Source organism: Rattus norvegicus, chromosome 15, assembly GCF_036323735.1.
Source record: "Rattus norvegicus strain BN/NHsdMcwi chromosome 15, GRCr8, whole genome shotgun sequence".
Taxonomy (NCBI): domain Eukaryota; kingdom Metazoa; phylum Chordata; class Mammalia; order Rodentia; family Muridae; genus Rattus; species Rattus norvegicus.
This window is the reverse complement of record NC_086033.1, coordinates 42,274,703-42,291,585: the sequence shown is the minus strand read 5'-3', so window position 1 is coordinate 42,291,585 and position 16,883 is coordinate 42,274,703. Positions and strand designations below refer to the sequence as shown.

The 16,883-nt window shown below is 43.1% G+C and overlaps 1 protein-coding gene and 1 long non-coding RNA gene across 9 annotated transcripts in view; one reads left to right on the top strand and one right to left on the bottom strand.

The window, feature by feature from the left end:
• Positions 1-16,883, bottom strand: part of Pinx1 (PIN2/TERF1 interacting, telomerase inhibitor 1) — a 59,243-nt gene that overhangs the window by 41,462 nt on the left and 898 nt on the right. For 4 of the 8 annotated variants that reach the window (XR_010057820.1, XR_010057821.1, XM_006252181.5 and 1 more), the window contains exons 1-6: positions 14,349-14,482; positions 13,837-13,946; positions 11,821-11,913; positions 9,877-9,955; positions 6,096-6,188; positions 124-200 (exon numbers count right to left, since the gene is read on the bottom strand). Coding sequence is in view for 5 of the 8 variants with exons in the window: in XM_006252181.5 (XP_006252243.1) it covers positions 124-200; positions 6,096-6,188; positions 9,877-9,955; positions 11,821-11,913; positions 13,837-13,946; positions 14,349-14,472 (576 nt within the window). In the remaining 3 variants the exon portion in view is untranslated. Of the gene's footprint in view, positions 1-123; positions 201-6,095; positions 6,189-9,876; positions 9,956-11,820; positions 11,914-13,836; positions 13,947-14,348; positions 14,483-16,883 lie in introns of those variants that run through there. The other 4 variants (XR_010057822.1, NM_001083337.2, XM_063274286.1 and 1 more) reach the window with 2 other exon arrangements.
• LOC134482131 (uncharacterized) lies at positions 9,073-13,124 on the top strand. The gene is made up of 2 exons (XR_010058179.1): positions 9,073-9,154; positions 13,026-13,124. It is a non-coding gene; the product is annotated as an uncharacterized LOC134482131 (long non-coding RNA).

Genomic DNA, 16,883 nt, shown 5'->3' with positions numbered 1-16,883 from the left:
ATCTCGTCCCCAAGATCTAGAGGTTTAGGGTAGGAGTGGAGTGAGTAGCTGTCTGTGATGTTTTCATCCCCAGGGAAAAAACAGAATGGGCCACACAGACAGCAGCACACCCACAGCAGGTACCTGAGCAAGCTTCTTGTTCCTCCTTTTTCCAAAAATACAATCCAGGTCGGTTTCGCTCCGAGAGGACAGGTCCTTCCCTAGAAACCACACAAAGCTTTTCAGTAAAGACCATTCGTTTGAGACGAGAAGCACAAGTATACAGATGTGACTCCTGAAGGAAAGGAGGTGATAACACAGGCTCAGTCCTGACTTTGACCCCCACTTTACTACTATGATCATGACACTGACTGTCTTAGGACCAGAACTGTCCAGTCCCCTCCGAGCTGCAAACAACCTGGCACATGGCTGCACAGAAAGCTCCATTTTGAAGTGGCCTCCTGCCTGCTAACGCCTTCAAGGTGGGACTTAGGTCTCTGGGTTCGATTTCTGCAAAACAATCCCATTTTCTTCAAAGGGACAAAGGCAGAACTGAGGATACTGATAGGCACAGAGCCTCAAATCATTTAAAATACTTACACATTCACTATTCTTTGACACACAAAATCTCAATAATAACTATGTGAAAATTTAAAAAAATAAAAGCAAATTAAAATGTTCTTACTTGTAACAGCTCTACCAGTTAAATAGAAGGTTACATGGTGACTAGTAGGAAATAAATGGCTCTGGTTAGAGCAGTGTCCAAAGAATCTATGGTTCCTGTTTTAAAAACTCAACTAACTCAATTCCAAACCCCCAAACCACTAATTTAAAATTCACTTTGGAATTTCCACTTCTACCCAACAGTATCCTGTGAGCAGTCAGCCAAATCCACTGCCATCCATCAACGTCAAGGAAAGTGCATCTGAAAGCTGAATTCTCCGTGTGAAGCCTACTAAACTGGGGAAGGGAGGTCAGGTCACATACAGGAATCTGGGTTTCTAGCTGGAAGCCAAGCTCCACAGTCACCAGCTCAATGGTCTTGGTTTTCTGCAGAAAACTGACTTGACAAAGTAATGTCATGACCCAGAAAGTTCTGGTTCACTGATTAGCACTGGGGCATTCAAATATAACACTGCTCAGTGACTCCACAAAATTGAAAAAACAAAACACCCTTCAATTTGATACAAAACCAGGTGCCAGAACCAGTTTCAGTGGCAGTGGTACTGGAAGAGATGGTACAGTTGGCACAACCTGTTCCTGAGGAATGGAAAGGTTCCCAGTGTTGCTCTCCTCCACCAAAAGCCAACACTAGCACCCCAGATTCAAAAGAACCCCTAGCCAAAAAACAAACCAACCAAACAAACGAAAACAAGGAGACTCTACATAAGAACAGAGTGATGCTTATCACAACAGTAAGTAGCACAGGAAATAAACCAGAGAGGTGGCAGAGACAATTCATGGTTGCAACACCGAGAGCTGCGCAGCTTCTTGGGAGGCAGTGATCTATCCTCAGCTAACACCAGTGCAACCCATTTCTTAAATTTCTTCTTGGGAGGCAGTGATCTAGCCTCAGCTAACAACAGTGCAACCCATTTCTTAAAGCAAAGCACATTCACTGTGGAAGCTGTATCTCAGAAAAGAGTCAGTGTAAAGTGGCTCAAAACGACCATCAGAAACCAAGCATGACAAGGCATGCTGTAACCTAAGCGCACCATAAGCAGAGGCAAGAGGATCGGGCAGTCTAAGCCAGTGTGTGCCACACACTGGAAGAAACCCCAAGTCAAAAACAAACAAGAATCCGCAAATCACTGACCAGCTCCCCTTAACCCAGCCCCTAAAAGAGAGGAGCCATCTTGAAAGAAACATACATTTATACCTCTTTTTATAACAATTTCACAAAATGCAAAGGATCAAAGAAAAGAGAGAACACAGGGCTATAGTTCACAATTAGTATGTGAAGAAAGAAACACACCGAAACTCAGAACAAATCTCAGATTCAAAGGGAAGCTGCTAAGCCAGCAGCCAGTAATGTTCAATGGAGATGCTGAGGTTTCTAGAATTCTAATGATGGATTCTTGGGTCAGAAATTTTTATCCTCTAGCAAAGTTCACTTAAATGTAGAAACCAGGGCTGTATAGGACCTGCTCTGGATTTAATCTTTAAAAAAAAAAAAAAAAAAAAGAACACGAAGAAGAAATGAGAGCCAGAGTCAGAGACATAAGGAAGAAACTCTAAATGGGTAAAATGGGAAGATGGGTGTGACCTTGAAATTGGGAGTCATCTAACGGACAGTCCTGATTAAATCATTTATACATGTTATGAAAGTATGGCCACTCGGATAAAATACACATAGTAAAACTCAGCTTTGAATGGATGGCAGCTTCAGTTCTGAACTATGGTAAAAATCACAACAAAAACTGCTGACAGAGTTAGATCTTTGACAAAATGACAAAGAGAAAACCTGAACAGGGCAGAAAACAGATGTTATGTATTTACAGATGTTATACATCTGTGGCTGTTATAGCTCAGCCACAGCTGCAACTGGAGAACCAGGAAGAAAGGCTACCAGGAGCCACAGACATAAGGAAGTCCATCCAGGCTAGGTGTGGGTTTTCACAGAGGAACGCTGCACCGAGGACAGCAATCACAGCAATCAATCTGCCACTGTTTGGCTATCAATCACCATTGTCAGCTTTTCCACATCATCTTGGTGGTCACAGAGGAGTGTGACTCCCAGGGTGACAAATGCCAACTACACCCATAGTCTGGCACCTGAGGAGGAAATGGACTATAACACAGGTATAAGCTCAACGAGGTATTGATAGTCCTAACCCTAAAGAAAAGTTGCCTTAGTATATATATTCGTTAAATTAAAGAACAGGTTTATCTGGGTTGCTTCAAAATCAGTTACATGATTCAGTCAAGAAGAATACATTAACTATAAAGCCAATGCCCCTTACAACCAAGATCTTACTGTGAGATGTAGTGAGTTTTCATTTTTTTAAAAGCACAATTATGTTATATGAATATGTTTTTGTTTTCATCCCAGATGTGGGATATGGGCTGCTTTGGTTTGTCCATAGCCATTAGCTATAATTATCTCATGCTCTAGGAGGGCATGATCTTTGCCAGCTGCAGATTGTTTAATTCTGGGGACGCTGGAGAGAATATGAATGAGAGAGCCCTGAGAGGGCCTGTGGCAGCGGCTGCTCCACGTGTTTGCTGGATTGCTGGATTGCTGGATTGCTATTGTTGGATATTCTGATGATGAAGATTATTAGACTTGCCTGAAGGAATCTGACACCCCCTAATCAACAGGAAGTAGTCTAAAGAGGTCTAAGTCTCCCTTTCCTTCCAACCTTCTTTCTCTCCTACCTAGTGTTGGGGGTTGAGAGGGATGAGGTGGAATAAGGGTTGCAGATATGATAGATATAAGAACCCAATGAAATAGCTAAAAGAATACGCCAACAATGGCAGGACCTAGATTTCAAACAAATATAGATGATAGTTACTTAAAATTACACAATTAATTATTCCAAATCACCAAGTAGAAGCTACAAAAAGCAATTATGCATCAGCATAATTTAGGCAGCAGCAGCTATTACAGTACCATTTGCTCTGGCCAGGCATTTTGTTGTTTTCCTCTGATAAAATCTATGTAGCCCTGTAACTCTGTAGCCCTGGCAGGTCAGGAACTCACTATGTAGATGAGTCTGGCATTGGATGCAGAGACCTGCATGCCTCTATCTCCCACCACTGGGACGGAAGGTGTACACCACCACAATGGCTGGCCCTTGCTCTGGGAAGGTCTTCAGCAGGCCATAAGGAGGCATCGCCTCCCTACATTTTCATTTCTGGACCACATAGGGGCTCCTGGTGTGACTCACCCTCACTAGCAAAGGGACTAGGAATAGGAATGTTCATCATGAGCACTAAAGGCTGGAAGGGTGTGATTTCCATAGCAGGGTCACGTCTCACAGACAGACAGAACAGAGCTTAGATGAGTTGCATGGCAGCTTGTAAATACCTCCTCCTTACAGAAGAGGAAACAGAGTCTGAAGGAAGGGAAATGGTTTGGGATGTGTCTGGGAGAGCACTAACCAGAAGTTCACTTCCGCAGACCCAGACAGGATCCTTTAGGATAACAACAGTTCATGGTTGTCATTCATACTGAGAGACAAGACCAACTGAAAAGAAACAGCTTTAAAGAAATTAAAAGAACTGTATAATACTAACTTTCACTGGATGGTGCAGACGGTGGTTATCTGCTGTTTCCTGTACTACCTGGATTTCCACTCCTTTTTCCTCTTCCTTTCTTATTCCCAGCCTTTGGGTCCTCTATTTCCTGACACCTCCTCTCCCTCTAGCAAAAAACACCTTTAGCTCTTTCTTCTCTGCACTCCTTTCTTCATGAGCATAAATTTGCAAACCTCACTGTGAGAGAGAAATGAAGGTATAACCCACCAAACAGTGTGACAGGGTCACCAGCAAGGGAATGGCTAAAGCAGAATAGAAAGCAGACACAGCCAGTATCCAACAGACAAAAGCAACTTAGGGAGGCTTATCCTAACTTCAGCAAGTGCTTCAAATGAAGTCAGGCATGCAATCAGGTTCTAAATGACAATCAGAAGACTATGTACATTTAGAGGGAAGGGGCGAGGGGAGGGAGGATGCATGTCATCTAAGAGTGAACTCCATTTGTGTACTCTGCAACGCCCTTCTGCAGTGTCTCTAGTCTCCCTATGGTGACTTCCTAATGAAATAAGAAGGGCTGTTTAAGGGACCAGGGACTAAGGGGCTACCATTCCTTACCTCCCAAGGACTAGAGGGACAGCAAAGTAGCTTTCTGGTCTATAATGGGTTATGGTGTGCTAGACATAGTCTTGGTTAGAAGACTCATGAGCCTCCAAAAAAAAAAAAAAAAAAGAAAGAAAAAGAAAAGAAAAGAAAGGAAAAATTGTTTGCCTGTGAAAAAGAAAGGGATAACACAAAGAAGTCCCTTAAACCACACACGGGAACAAAGAGGATTGTAGCTCTCTTCCCACAGAGCCTAGAAGTCACTCTTGTTCCCAAATCCCAGGCTCTGCCATGCCTTTCACTTCTTTCAAGCCCAGTTCTACCAACTGGCCCTGGAGGGAAGCTACTAGCAACAGTTTCCAGTTAAAAGTGTCTCCCACAGCTACTAAGGCAGGATCTGGGAGTTAAACAACCCCAAAATGCCAAGACCAAGGCAAAGAGATATGTTTTTCCAGGCATGGAGATGGGAACAGTCATTCAGTTTCCCAAAGAACAATCAAAGAGTGAATGGATACTGCAGAACAGTAACCATTACACCTCGCACACACGAAGTACAGCATGTAAGAAATAGCTTGTGGCCTTCTACAGAAACAGCTGAGACTTGTTTATAGCACAGAAGAGGCTTCTCTTTGTACACGACTGCCATCTAATGGCTACAGAGAAAAGCTGCACCCCCTCCAGGAGAAGCTACACAGGGAAGGTGGGAGTGGCCTAGGAAGGTGGTGATGAGCAAAGGAGGGTTTGTTGCCCAATTTCCAACCACTGCATATCTCAACACCACCCTGGCCATGACCAAGGGATGCCTACAGTGATACTCCATGAGATAGAAAACTTGTGGAGACAATTATAAGGGTCACCTTGGGACTATGTGTCATTACACTGTAGATTTTGATATAATTAATGATCCAAACTGCTAAATAACAGAAACCATCCTCCACAGTCATTAAGAACTAAAAAAGGGGTAAAAGCTGTAAGAATGAAGACCATCAAATTATTTTCTGATCTAGTTACGTAGCATTGCCGTCTCCTCTAAACAAAGCAGTGATTTCACCTTCAGCCGTCACAGGACTTACCCAGTCTGAAGCCTCCCCTGGGCTGTTCTTGGCACCACCACACCCCACTGTGCACTTGGGGAACTAGCCATCATGACGAGCCCCTGGTACCCGGGGCTGCTGCAGATCAATCCCCCAGACTCTCAGACCTCCCATCCCGAACTTCAAACAGGCAGCCAGTGCTCAGTGCTGGACAAGAGTCACGGTGCCTCAGGAAACCCAGTGCCAACATACATGCTTCAACAAGTGAATGACAGCTCTCACCTTTGGTGAATTTCATATAATGAACCCGGTTTTTGGAGATTTTGGATTTTTCTTCAAGGCTAAAAGATTTCTTTTCCTTGTTGTCTGAGGAATCTTTAAAAAGAAGAAAAATATTAAACACTGTGTAATTCATTCTCTTCATGAAAGATGTTACTTACATAAATTTTTGAAGGAGTGTCAAAAACTTATTACTGAAGTGTTACCAAAGAATTGGAACTTTTTGAAAGTGTAGATCAGGCAAGGTTCTCTCTAGGCAGTAAAACCCTCAAAGAAGAGAAATGAAAATGTCTTCATACCAGAATTTACATATGACTCCTCATGGCTTTATTCACAGGAGTACCATACCGAGGTAACCCAAAAGCCTCTCAACATGGCTGAGCTCACTGACACAGCCTGCTACTAGAATATCACTTAATCACCTGCAGAAAGAGTGGTGCGTTGATTCCAACACGGCCACTGAGTCACATCTTAGGTAGCCATATTCCCTCAGGAGTTCCTAGTAATTTCAAAACCAAGCATGAAGCAGAGCAGGTTGGGAATGCCTTGAAGAAAGGTGCTTCCTTCCGCTTTCAGACAGTGCTCAGCACAAGTCACTAAAAGTGCTCCTTAAGCCACTGCACTGTGTCCCACCAGAGCTACTCTGTTTGTAAGGCACCTTCTGACCTGAGCCTGGATTGAGTCAGGGGATCACTTTATCTCTGGGAGTCCACAGGCAACCCTCTTTCCCACATGCCTTTATACCACCTTAAAAGAGGCAGTTCTCTGGGATCAATGAGGAACCCAGATATAGGTAACAGGCCCCTATCTTTTCATCAAAACCAGTCTTTCAACCTATCAAGACACAAGGCCAAAGGTTTTCCTGCTTTATTTATGAGTATTTACCAAAATTTATAATACGATTTCTGGTTATCCTAATAGTAATGCACTAGTTATGATGACAACACATAAGAAAGTATTTGTATTGAGTGTTGAGATCATAGGAAACAGTGCTTTATCTGTGTTGTGGTAGAGAAATGTAGCCAATTATAAAAGTGTTTACAGCTGGTTACAGTGGTACAAATTTATAATCACAGTACTTGGGAGAGTAAGGCAAGAGGATCATGACGAATGTGAGGCCAGGATGCACTACTTAACAATCCTCACTCAAAACACAAAAAAAAAATTTAAAAAAATTAATAAACATATATTAGAATAAGATACACTGGCAAACATGGGATGAAAATATTTCAGAAGAAAGAAATGATAAGATAGAGCCTTTCTGACAATTACAGAAGTGTGTGCTTACAGACTTTAAACAGATGACAGTGGGCATCAAATAAGATGGTCTTTGCTGTTCACCACAGGCATCTAGGACTGCTATAAAAGTGTTAGGGCACACTTTCAAAATGCTTTTAGAGGATACCTGTAAAACATTTTTGAGGATGCTGCTTCAAACCACACCTTTGCATTTAATAACTTCTCAGGAACCTACTTTTAAATATTCCATATCGAAATATTTAAAATAATGAATGGCCAAATATCAGGTTAACGTGCAGTTACTATTGCATGAGAAAGTGCCATTGAAATGCTAATGTGAACCTGTCGAGTTATGCCTAAGCAGGACAGGACAGCTCTCCCCATGTGCACATGCACTCATATGTATGTAGGGTTAGAGATTTGCTTGTGTTATGTCTGTGCGTGCGTGCGTGCACGCGTGAGAGAGAGTGCACATGCTTGTGGAGGCCAGAGCATGATGTTAGGTGTCTCTCTCCATCTTGCTTCACACTATTATTTTGAGACAGGGTCGTTCACTGAATCTGGAACTCACTGATTGGCTATGGAGGTTGGCCAATGAGCTCCAGGGATCCTCTTATCTCGCCTCCCCAGTGCTGGGGTTACAGTCACAGACTAGTCTTTTTTTTTTTTTGGCATGGCTGCTGGGGATCTGAACTCATGTCCTCACAACTGTGGTACAGGTACTTTATTGATTGTCCCGCCTCTTCTGTTTGTGTAACATGGGTTGACTGTGAAATGACAATTTACATGAGGCTAACACTGAACTGATTCTCCCAAGTGCTGGGAGTGTAAACACACTACCACACCCAAGTGTGTGAAAAAGGTAACTTTTTAAAATGAAATTAAAAAAAACATTCTGACTCTTGCTCTATGAGAGAACAACACAAAAGGTCTGCTTAGCTAGAAAACAAATAGTTTGAATTTACTAAGGGATCGAAACAACAGAAAAGAATGCTAGCTAGCTTCCTATGTTATCTACCATTGAATACAAGCAATGCATGACTATGGTTAAAAAAAAAAAAAATCACGTGGATGAAGACATTACATTCAAAAAAGATGGCACCGCAGGAAAACAGGCTCTCCAGGTCTGTCCTGGGAACAGGCTTTCCCTAAAAGGAATCTTCTGAAAGCACTTCTAGTTCTGGGTGGCAGTAGAGCGACAGCCAAGCGTCTCTAAATGCATAATCCAGACAGCAGGGCTATTGGCCCCCTCTAGTGGCCAGGACAGGAACTATCTACAAGTTGGTAGCTGTACGCAGCTTTGACACCATTTAAAACACTACCAGGTTTGGGCACCAAGGAAAATGAAGCCCATGCAGACTAACCCTGGAGGATGAAGAAAGTCAACTATCATTTGTAAAGTCAATCACAGCCTTCCTAACAGACAGCTCAGTCCCCTGGGTCCTTCAGAACACCCACTGCCTGCTCTTGCTTAAACATGCCAGGAGGGGCTGTTGCAGTACCCAGCCAGTCTTGACCATCAGTGTGGGACAAGGGGGGCCCTGTCCTCAGTGAGCCAGGGTCCCAACAACTGAAATGGCACCTCTCGCTTAGAAAATGGTGATTACGACACGTCAGACTGAGGAAAAAGGGACTTTCCAGATAACCCCTGGAAATCTGAAAAACAAAACGCCTCATGTCTACCCACAGAGCCCATCTCCCGTCTCCCTTCTCTGTAGGACCTTGGAGCAGGTCAGTTCTTAGAATTCTGTGGCCTGACAGTTATGAGCACTCTCAGAGGCACTAAGCACTCAGTGGAAGTAACAAGGCCAAACCCAGTACAGGTCAGTTTTCCCTGATTAAGAATAAGGGTGTGGATGACTCTGAGAAAAGGATCCCGGGTTCAAAGGTCCATGACAACACTAGTGGCAAACGCATCTCAGGCCTGAGTGATGTCCTAGTCATGACACTTTGATGTCACCAGATTCTCACTAAGGTATAATTTGTGGTAGCCAAAGGTTTAGCAGATTTTCATTTTAGTCTTTACATAGCATTAATTTCATATGGTGTATTTCACTTTAAGTACTCCAGAGTCAAGAAATGTTCACAATTCTTTTTATCACAACATGTGCACAGCATTTAGATATATTTAAAACCTGTACAGTTGAAGAATTATAAAGTGAACCCCTTCATCACTACTTCCAGGGTCAGACCACCAGCACTATCAGTATCTAGAAGCATCCATATGCCCCTTCTGAATATGCCCTGCTGTTTCCTCCAGGAAAACTAAGCATTCTTTGCTGTGAGTCACAGCTGTTTTTGCTGCAGAACACTTAGTTATGGTCCTGGCATTACCAGATACAAGTAACACATCCACAGCTGTGACAAGTGAAAATGTTGCTAGGACAAGCAAGATTCATCAGCAAGCAAAAGTTCATTCAGTGACAGCACCGTTAAAATAGAAAAAGAACCAAATATCAGGTCCATCAGCAACTCAGGTCTGAAGGGCCTACAGCAGGAGTGTGACTCTGATGGGAGGAACAGCAAGTAGTACTAATGTCCTTACCTGCTGTTTCCTGACCATGGCAAGTGTTGAGTGCTGCCAAAAGCTGGTTGAAGTCATCCTGGTGAGCAATCCAGTTGTCCTGGAAGCACCAGAAAGTATGAGAGGCAAGCCTGAAACTTGCTATAATGCTGACACAAACATGTAACAAAAATCTGGATGTTAATATGAAATTGTACATGTTTCATTAAAATGTTATTTAATAAATTTAACTGGACTCGCAAAATAGTATAAACTTGAAATAAGATTTAAGCAGATCCATATCAAAGGGGGAGCATCTAGGGCAAAGTTCAATAGGAGTCCTTGGCTTGCATGTGTAAGGTCTCAGGTTTGGTTCCCAGCACCAAAAAGTCAACAAAATATGTATGCATATTTAGAGGAAGCTGCTTAGGAGCTCAAGCTTGTACCTCAAATGTGGATGACCCATCAACAGTTAAATCAGAGCAAACACAAAACAAAGGCAAGTTTTAGAGTATTACACTAGAGCAATATAAAATTAGTGTTTTCTCACACAGAGAGACTACTGGGAGCTGGTTATATGACTCAGCAGATAAGCACACTGGTTGCTCATAGAGAGGACACAGGTTCAATTTCTGTTGTCCCCTCCACCCTGCCCCCAACATGGCGGCTCATATCTGTCTGTAATTGCAGTCTCAGGTGATCCCACACCCTCTCTGGCATTCATGGTACAACAAGTATGTGGTACCAACACATATGCACAAGAAAAACACCCATACCCATTAAAATAAGCTAAACCCTGGAGGTGGGAGGCGGGCACTCGATATGAACATGAAAAGACAGGAGAGTGAGAGCAGAGTCTCCTCTTTGCTCAACAGAACTTGGACTGCCCTGCTGACTGCTAACTGCTGCCTCAGCACTGTGGGAGGAGACCTCTCCTCTGTGGGAGGAGACCCTCACTCTGAGTCAGTGAGATTCAACTGTAAGGTGTTCTCTCAGAATGACCTCCAAACAATGAAAACCAGCTGGCAGCAGGGTTTCTGAGCAGGAACTTGCCCCATGCACTACACGCAAGCATTTCTTATTAAGAAAGTTTAAGCAGGCTGTGGTGGCACAGACCTTTTATCCCAGCACTCGGGAGGCAGAGGCAAGCAGATATCTGTGAGTCTGAGGCCAGCTAATCTACAAAGTGAGTTCCCAGGACAGCCAGGACTATTACACAGAGAAACTCAGTTTTGAAAAAAAAAATCCAAAAAAAGGGAAAAAAAGACAGCTGTAAAGTTAAAGTATGCACACAGTTTTACAGAGCACATGCTTCTCCTAAGAATGTACGTACAACACATTTTGTGTTTCTCAAAACAACATTCAGTCAACATTATAAAACACTTTCTTTAGTGACTAACATTTTAGCTGTTCTAGCCAGAGATACCAAATTACTGAAGCAATGCAGTTTACAAAAAGTAATTGTCTCAGTGTTCAACTGGGTTCTGTTAGCTACAAGAGTTCAGGAGGAAGCTCCCAGGCCCGGCTCTGAATGGAAAGCGATAGGTGGTGCTGAACTTGGAACACAGGCGGCTATGTCATGTAAAGTCTGTTCAAGAAAGACATCACCAACTGTGGAGACAAGAGCTTTCACGCCCCACTCTCAAAGCCACCCATGTTAACAGGACAAACTAATATTAGGATACAGGTAAAGACAAAAATTGAACTTATCCTGAAATGAACACTTCTCTGAAAAGACGTTTTACAAAGTTCAGCTATAAAATAAGAGTGCCTCTCGGGGCCACTGACTAAGTACAGGATCCAGGAGGAGGAGGCAAGGTGGTGGACGCACCACACAGCATGAGGACCAGCTCAGCCATGTGCTCTTGTGTCTTTCTTCAGCCAGAGGAGGAACCACACTCTTGACTAAAGACCATCCCATTGCATGACCCCAATGTTTATGTTGTCATAAACCAACTATGCAAAAAGAGACCAGAAATTGCTCACTTCATTATTGTTTGTAGCTCCAAGTCCCAGGTGGTTATTTTTAACTTTAACTTTAATATGTTCTGTGGCTCCTTGCTCCTGAGCCCCCAAACCCTGTGGAGATTAAACAGAAAGAGATTAAATACAGCTTTATCAGCTAGAAAGAGAAATTACCTCTTTCTTTACCACCTATTCAGAAAGGACATGTCCTCAGGTAGCAGTTCTCAACCTCTGGGTAGTGACCCCAAATCCTTTCACAGGAGTCACATCAGATACACTGTACCTCAGATATTTACAGAACAATTCATAACAGTAGCAAAATTACAGTAATGGGTTAGAAATGAAAATAATTTTATGGTTGGGGGTCACCACAACATGAAGAGCTGTAATAAAGGATCACAGTGTCAGGAAGGTTGAGAACGAGATCCACTGGCCCAGAGGGTTCTGGAAGATAATGTCTGCAGCACCAAGGAGGCATTCTTAATTGTCAGTGCTGATTCTTGAACCTAAGGACCAATACACAGTCCATGAAGACACTGCATAGAACACAGAGCCTACACATGTTCTGGAGCAGGCCACTGGACAGCAAGTGGCAGACCTCCACAGGAGCACGTGGAGCACATTGCATTCTCTGTTACTTAGTGCTACACCATGACACCAAGAAAGAGGGTGGAGCACTCCAGGCCCTGGGCTCACTTAGCTCTTACACCCCAGGTTGTAGAACACATCAACAACAAGTGCAGAGACTGCAACTGAGAAAGAACCTCACAGAACCGTGAAAGTTAGAGCAGAGATATAGATTCCAATCCTTGAAAACAATGTTCAACAAGGGAGCAACATGATCAGTTCAGCTTGAAAGGCTCTCCTGCTTCTTGTATGGTGAAATGGACAGAGGAGGAAAGAAGGGAAATGGGGAGGCAGCACTGTTTGAATGAGGGATAAACACCATTTTTAAAAATCAGGAAAGCTTAGAAAGGAGAAGACTTGAGGGCATAAGAGGTTTATATTAAGAACTGATCTTGACAGGGCCACTCAAGTGCCAGGAGATCTAATTCAATGCCTGGTAATGCATAAGATCACCTGAGCAGAGTATGCAAAAAGTGGCTATACAGTGACCTCATGCTGTGCTGACCCCAACCATAAAATTATTTTTGTTGCTATTTCATAATTATAATATTGTTATTATGAATTGTAATATAAATAGCTGTGCTTTCTGACGGTCTTAGGTGACCTCTGTGAAAGGGTCATCTGACCCCAAAGGAGTTGTGGCCTACAGATTGAAAACCACTGGTCTAGACAAAGAAGATGGTTGTGAGTTAGAGACGGATGACGACATAAAGAACAAGGCAAGAAAAAGAGTGGTAAGGCTACCACAACAGAGTTCAACAAAGCAGCCACTACTCAGAAACTGCTGGGTAAGGTGATACAAGGATACCATATGCCCACTGGGTTCAAACACAAGAGCCCTGCAACCCTGACAGAAGCAGGATGTATAGTTTCACAGTAGAAGCCCCTCTGCAGATAGGAGAAAGGAGAACATAAGAAACTCAAGAAAGCATGTGTCTACTACAAGAGAAAATTAAGTACCACTCTTAGAAACATAAAACTCTGGGGCTTAAGTATGAATCCATGTGTAATGAATTAAAAGATATCTAGAAAGATACCAATCACAGCAGCTGAACTGATGAACCAGAGGACCTGGTATTTATGTTTGAGTCTAATTTACCACCTGGCCACAATTTATTTCTCCAAAATTGATTAAGTTGATCTAGTAGAAAGAAAGAAAGAAAGAAAGAAAGAAAGAAAGAAAGAAAGAAAGAAAGAAAGAAAGAAAGAAAGAAAAAAAGAAAGGAAGAAAGAAAGAAAGAAAGAAAGAGAAAGAAAGAAGGAAAGAAAGAAAGGAAGGAAGGAAGGAAGGAAGGAAGAAAGAAAGAAAGAAAGAAAGAAAGAAAGCGAGCGAGCCTGATCTAAAGCACAAAGTTCTTCCAGATTCTAACCTCCTGACGTGGTGTGGACACTTTAGAGTAGATACAATACCTTTCCTTTAGACCACCCCATCTTCTCAAGCATCTTCTGGCCAAACTTGGAATCATCATTACTCCACGCAGTATTTCTGGGATCCACAGCCCATTTCTGCTTCCGCCGACCTACAAATAAAAAGGTATCTCATTAGCGCCCTGTCTTTGCCTGGAAGAGCACATGCCAATCAAGCACATGCTCCCCCATACATCAGGACACATTCGGTGTCCAAGGGGCTAATAGACGGAACCTTTTCCCTGGTATTCTCAGTAACTATATATTCCTGACATAAAAACTGGCCATGTTAAATTTAAAGTAAACTATTCCAAGAGATGAAAAGCAAAATCCTTGGTAGACACTATTTGAGCCTTCTCTGTCCAGTCACTGGCAGCAACCAAAGCCTCTCTGGTGAACACCTTCACAGCAGCAGGGGTAGTCACCATGACGGTCACTGTTGCATGTTACAGGCCAAATGCTACACATATACTAGACTCAACTCCCACAGTATCTCAATGAAGAGAAAGTCTTACCTTTCTGATAAGAAAACCCAAGGCAGCACAGTGGAGCTGGCCCAGATGACAAAGGCATGGGTGAGCCATCCCTGAGGGTGAGAGAGCGGGAGAGCGGACTCTGCCTCCTGATGACTGGCGGCATTGGATAGGCTGGAGCAGTGCTGGGGAGCTCACCTGCCCTGGTGGTGTGGGTAAGTGAAAGCCAAGCTGACCAGCTCAGCTACCTGCCCGACCCATATCCAGGGCTCTGAATTTGGTTCAAAATCTTTATCATCTGTGAATAGTTGGGACCATTCAAGGCTGCAGGATCTCCATGACACAGGGCAACAACAGGATAACCAGGAGAAGTCCGATAAGGATCAAGTTTTGATGGTGTCACAGAAACCAGAGATCTAGAACCAGACCCCTGACTCATTGCAGTGAACATTTGCAAGTGAAGATGTGTGGACAGTGAGATACACTGGGAATACAATGTGACACACTACTGCTTCCACAATGAGATGTTTGCTTTGCTTTGCTTTTGTTGTTTGTGTGTGTTTTATATTGTGGGGGGAGGTCGCAAGGGCAAAGGGGGTATATGAGGGGACAGGAGATGAGCAGGAAGAACTGGGATGTGTGATGTGAAACTCACTAAGAATCAATAAAAAGTTAAAAGAAAGAAAGAAAGGAAGGAAGAAAGGGAGAGAGAGAGAGAGAGAGAGAGAGAGAGAGAGAGAGAGAGAGAGAAAGAAAACCTGAGTCTGGGAGAATAAAATCTGCCTGATGTCCCCAAGTAAAGACCAAACCTTTTATACAAACCAAAGTCTCACAAATGTCAACATTTACTATTTAAGGCACTGTTAAGATGGAGACTCACGTAGCACCCAAGTTAACCTGAAATTTGCTATGTAGTGGGCTGGAGAGATGGTTTAGCAGTTAAGAGTACTGTGTGTTATTCCAGAGGACCAGGGTTCAATTCCCAGTACCCATATGGCAGCTCAAAACTGTAACTATAGTTCCAGAGGATTTGACACCCTCATACAGGCAAAACATCAATGCACATAAAATAAAATTTTTTTCAACTAAAAAAAAATTGCTACATAGCTAAAGATGACCTTCAACTTCTGATCCTACTGCCTCTACCTCCCAAGTACTGACATTAATGGTGTGTACTGCCATGCCCAGATCAACTTATATTCTTTTTTTTAAAAAGATTTATTCATTTATTATATGTAAGTACACTGTAGCTGTCTTCAGACACACCAGAAGAGGGCATCGGATCTCTTTACAGATGGTTGTGAGCCACCATGTGGTTGCTGGGAATTGAACTCAGGACCTCTGGAAGAGCAGTCGGGTGCTCTTAACCGCTGAGCCATCTCTCCAGCCCAACTTATATTCTTAATTCACAATACATAAGTCACTATGACCTAGGGAGAGTCAACTGGACATCATGAGGGTACCTCCCTTCTTATTCAACACCATAATGGATTCACTCAGCCTCGGGAACCATCTGTGGTACTTCACACCCCACTGCACTGTGGTGTTTATACCCCTCCTCATGAGTCCTGTCCCTCCACACCCCTTACATGTCATACTCAGTCCTTCATCCTTACACTTCATTCAGGAGGAAGATAAAAAGCACTCTGTCCATAGTGGCACCTGATAACAGTGCATGGAGACATGAAGGAGTGAGGAAGGAGAGAAGTAAAGGAAGACAGGAGGAAGGAGTGAATAGCTGAAATAAGGGAACTGCCCTGGTGTCGCAGGAAGCTTTCTCTGAAATGAACCTACATAAGTGATCCCTAAGAGCTCAACTTTATCGCTGGCATTCATCTAAGCACACTAACATCAATGGCCTCAAAACTGAAAAATAACACAACCTCCAGTCAAAAGAGCTCACTGTGTTAATGTAAAATCAATAGGGATCTTTATGCATGCATACCCCAGCAAAACCACAAAACCCTTTACAAGCATGCAGGCAGGAAAACAAAAACAAAGCAAACTGAATTGGACTCAAGTTTGCAGTGCTATGCCTGGGGGAAAAAGCCAATCCACCCAGCTCAACAACCTGGTATATACTCAGCACAACACTGTCTTGCTCATGCACACAGCAAAGAGAGCCATATTAACCAGTGTTCTACAAGTGTGTGTCAGACCCATGTCTGGAGAATGCCTGCCAAGGGTTGGTGAGCAAGGTTTGTAAGGAGCCCACCTTTCCCCTAAGAAATGCATCTCTGCCACATACTTACACAAGATGCACTGCCATGCTGGGTAAGGAACTGGCTGCCAGGTCACTTGTTCAGCCCTGTCTACCATTGACATTCCAAACTGTGTTCATGCAATCACCTCACTAAGATTTTTAAGCCTGGCTGAGGCGGAGACTAGTTCATTTTCATGGAAGTAGAGACCAGGTGAACTGCCAGGAAGAGGGATCTACCTAGAAAGGGCAGTTTTCAGTCTATAACCTATTGAGCTGCCTGCAGGATGTGCAGTGTGCTCCACTAAAACATACTTTGTTCTAAAATGACACAATTATCTTTTAAAAAGGAAATAATTTGTTTATGTTCTTTGATA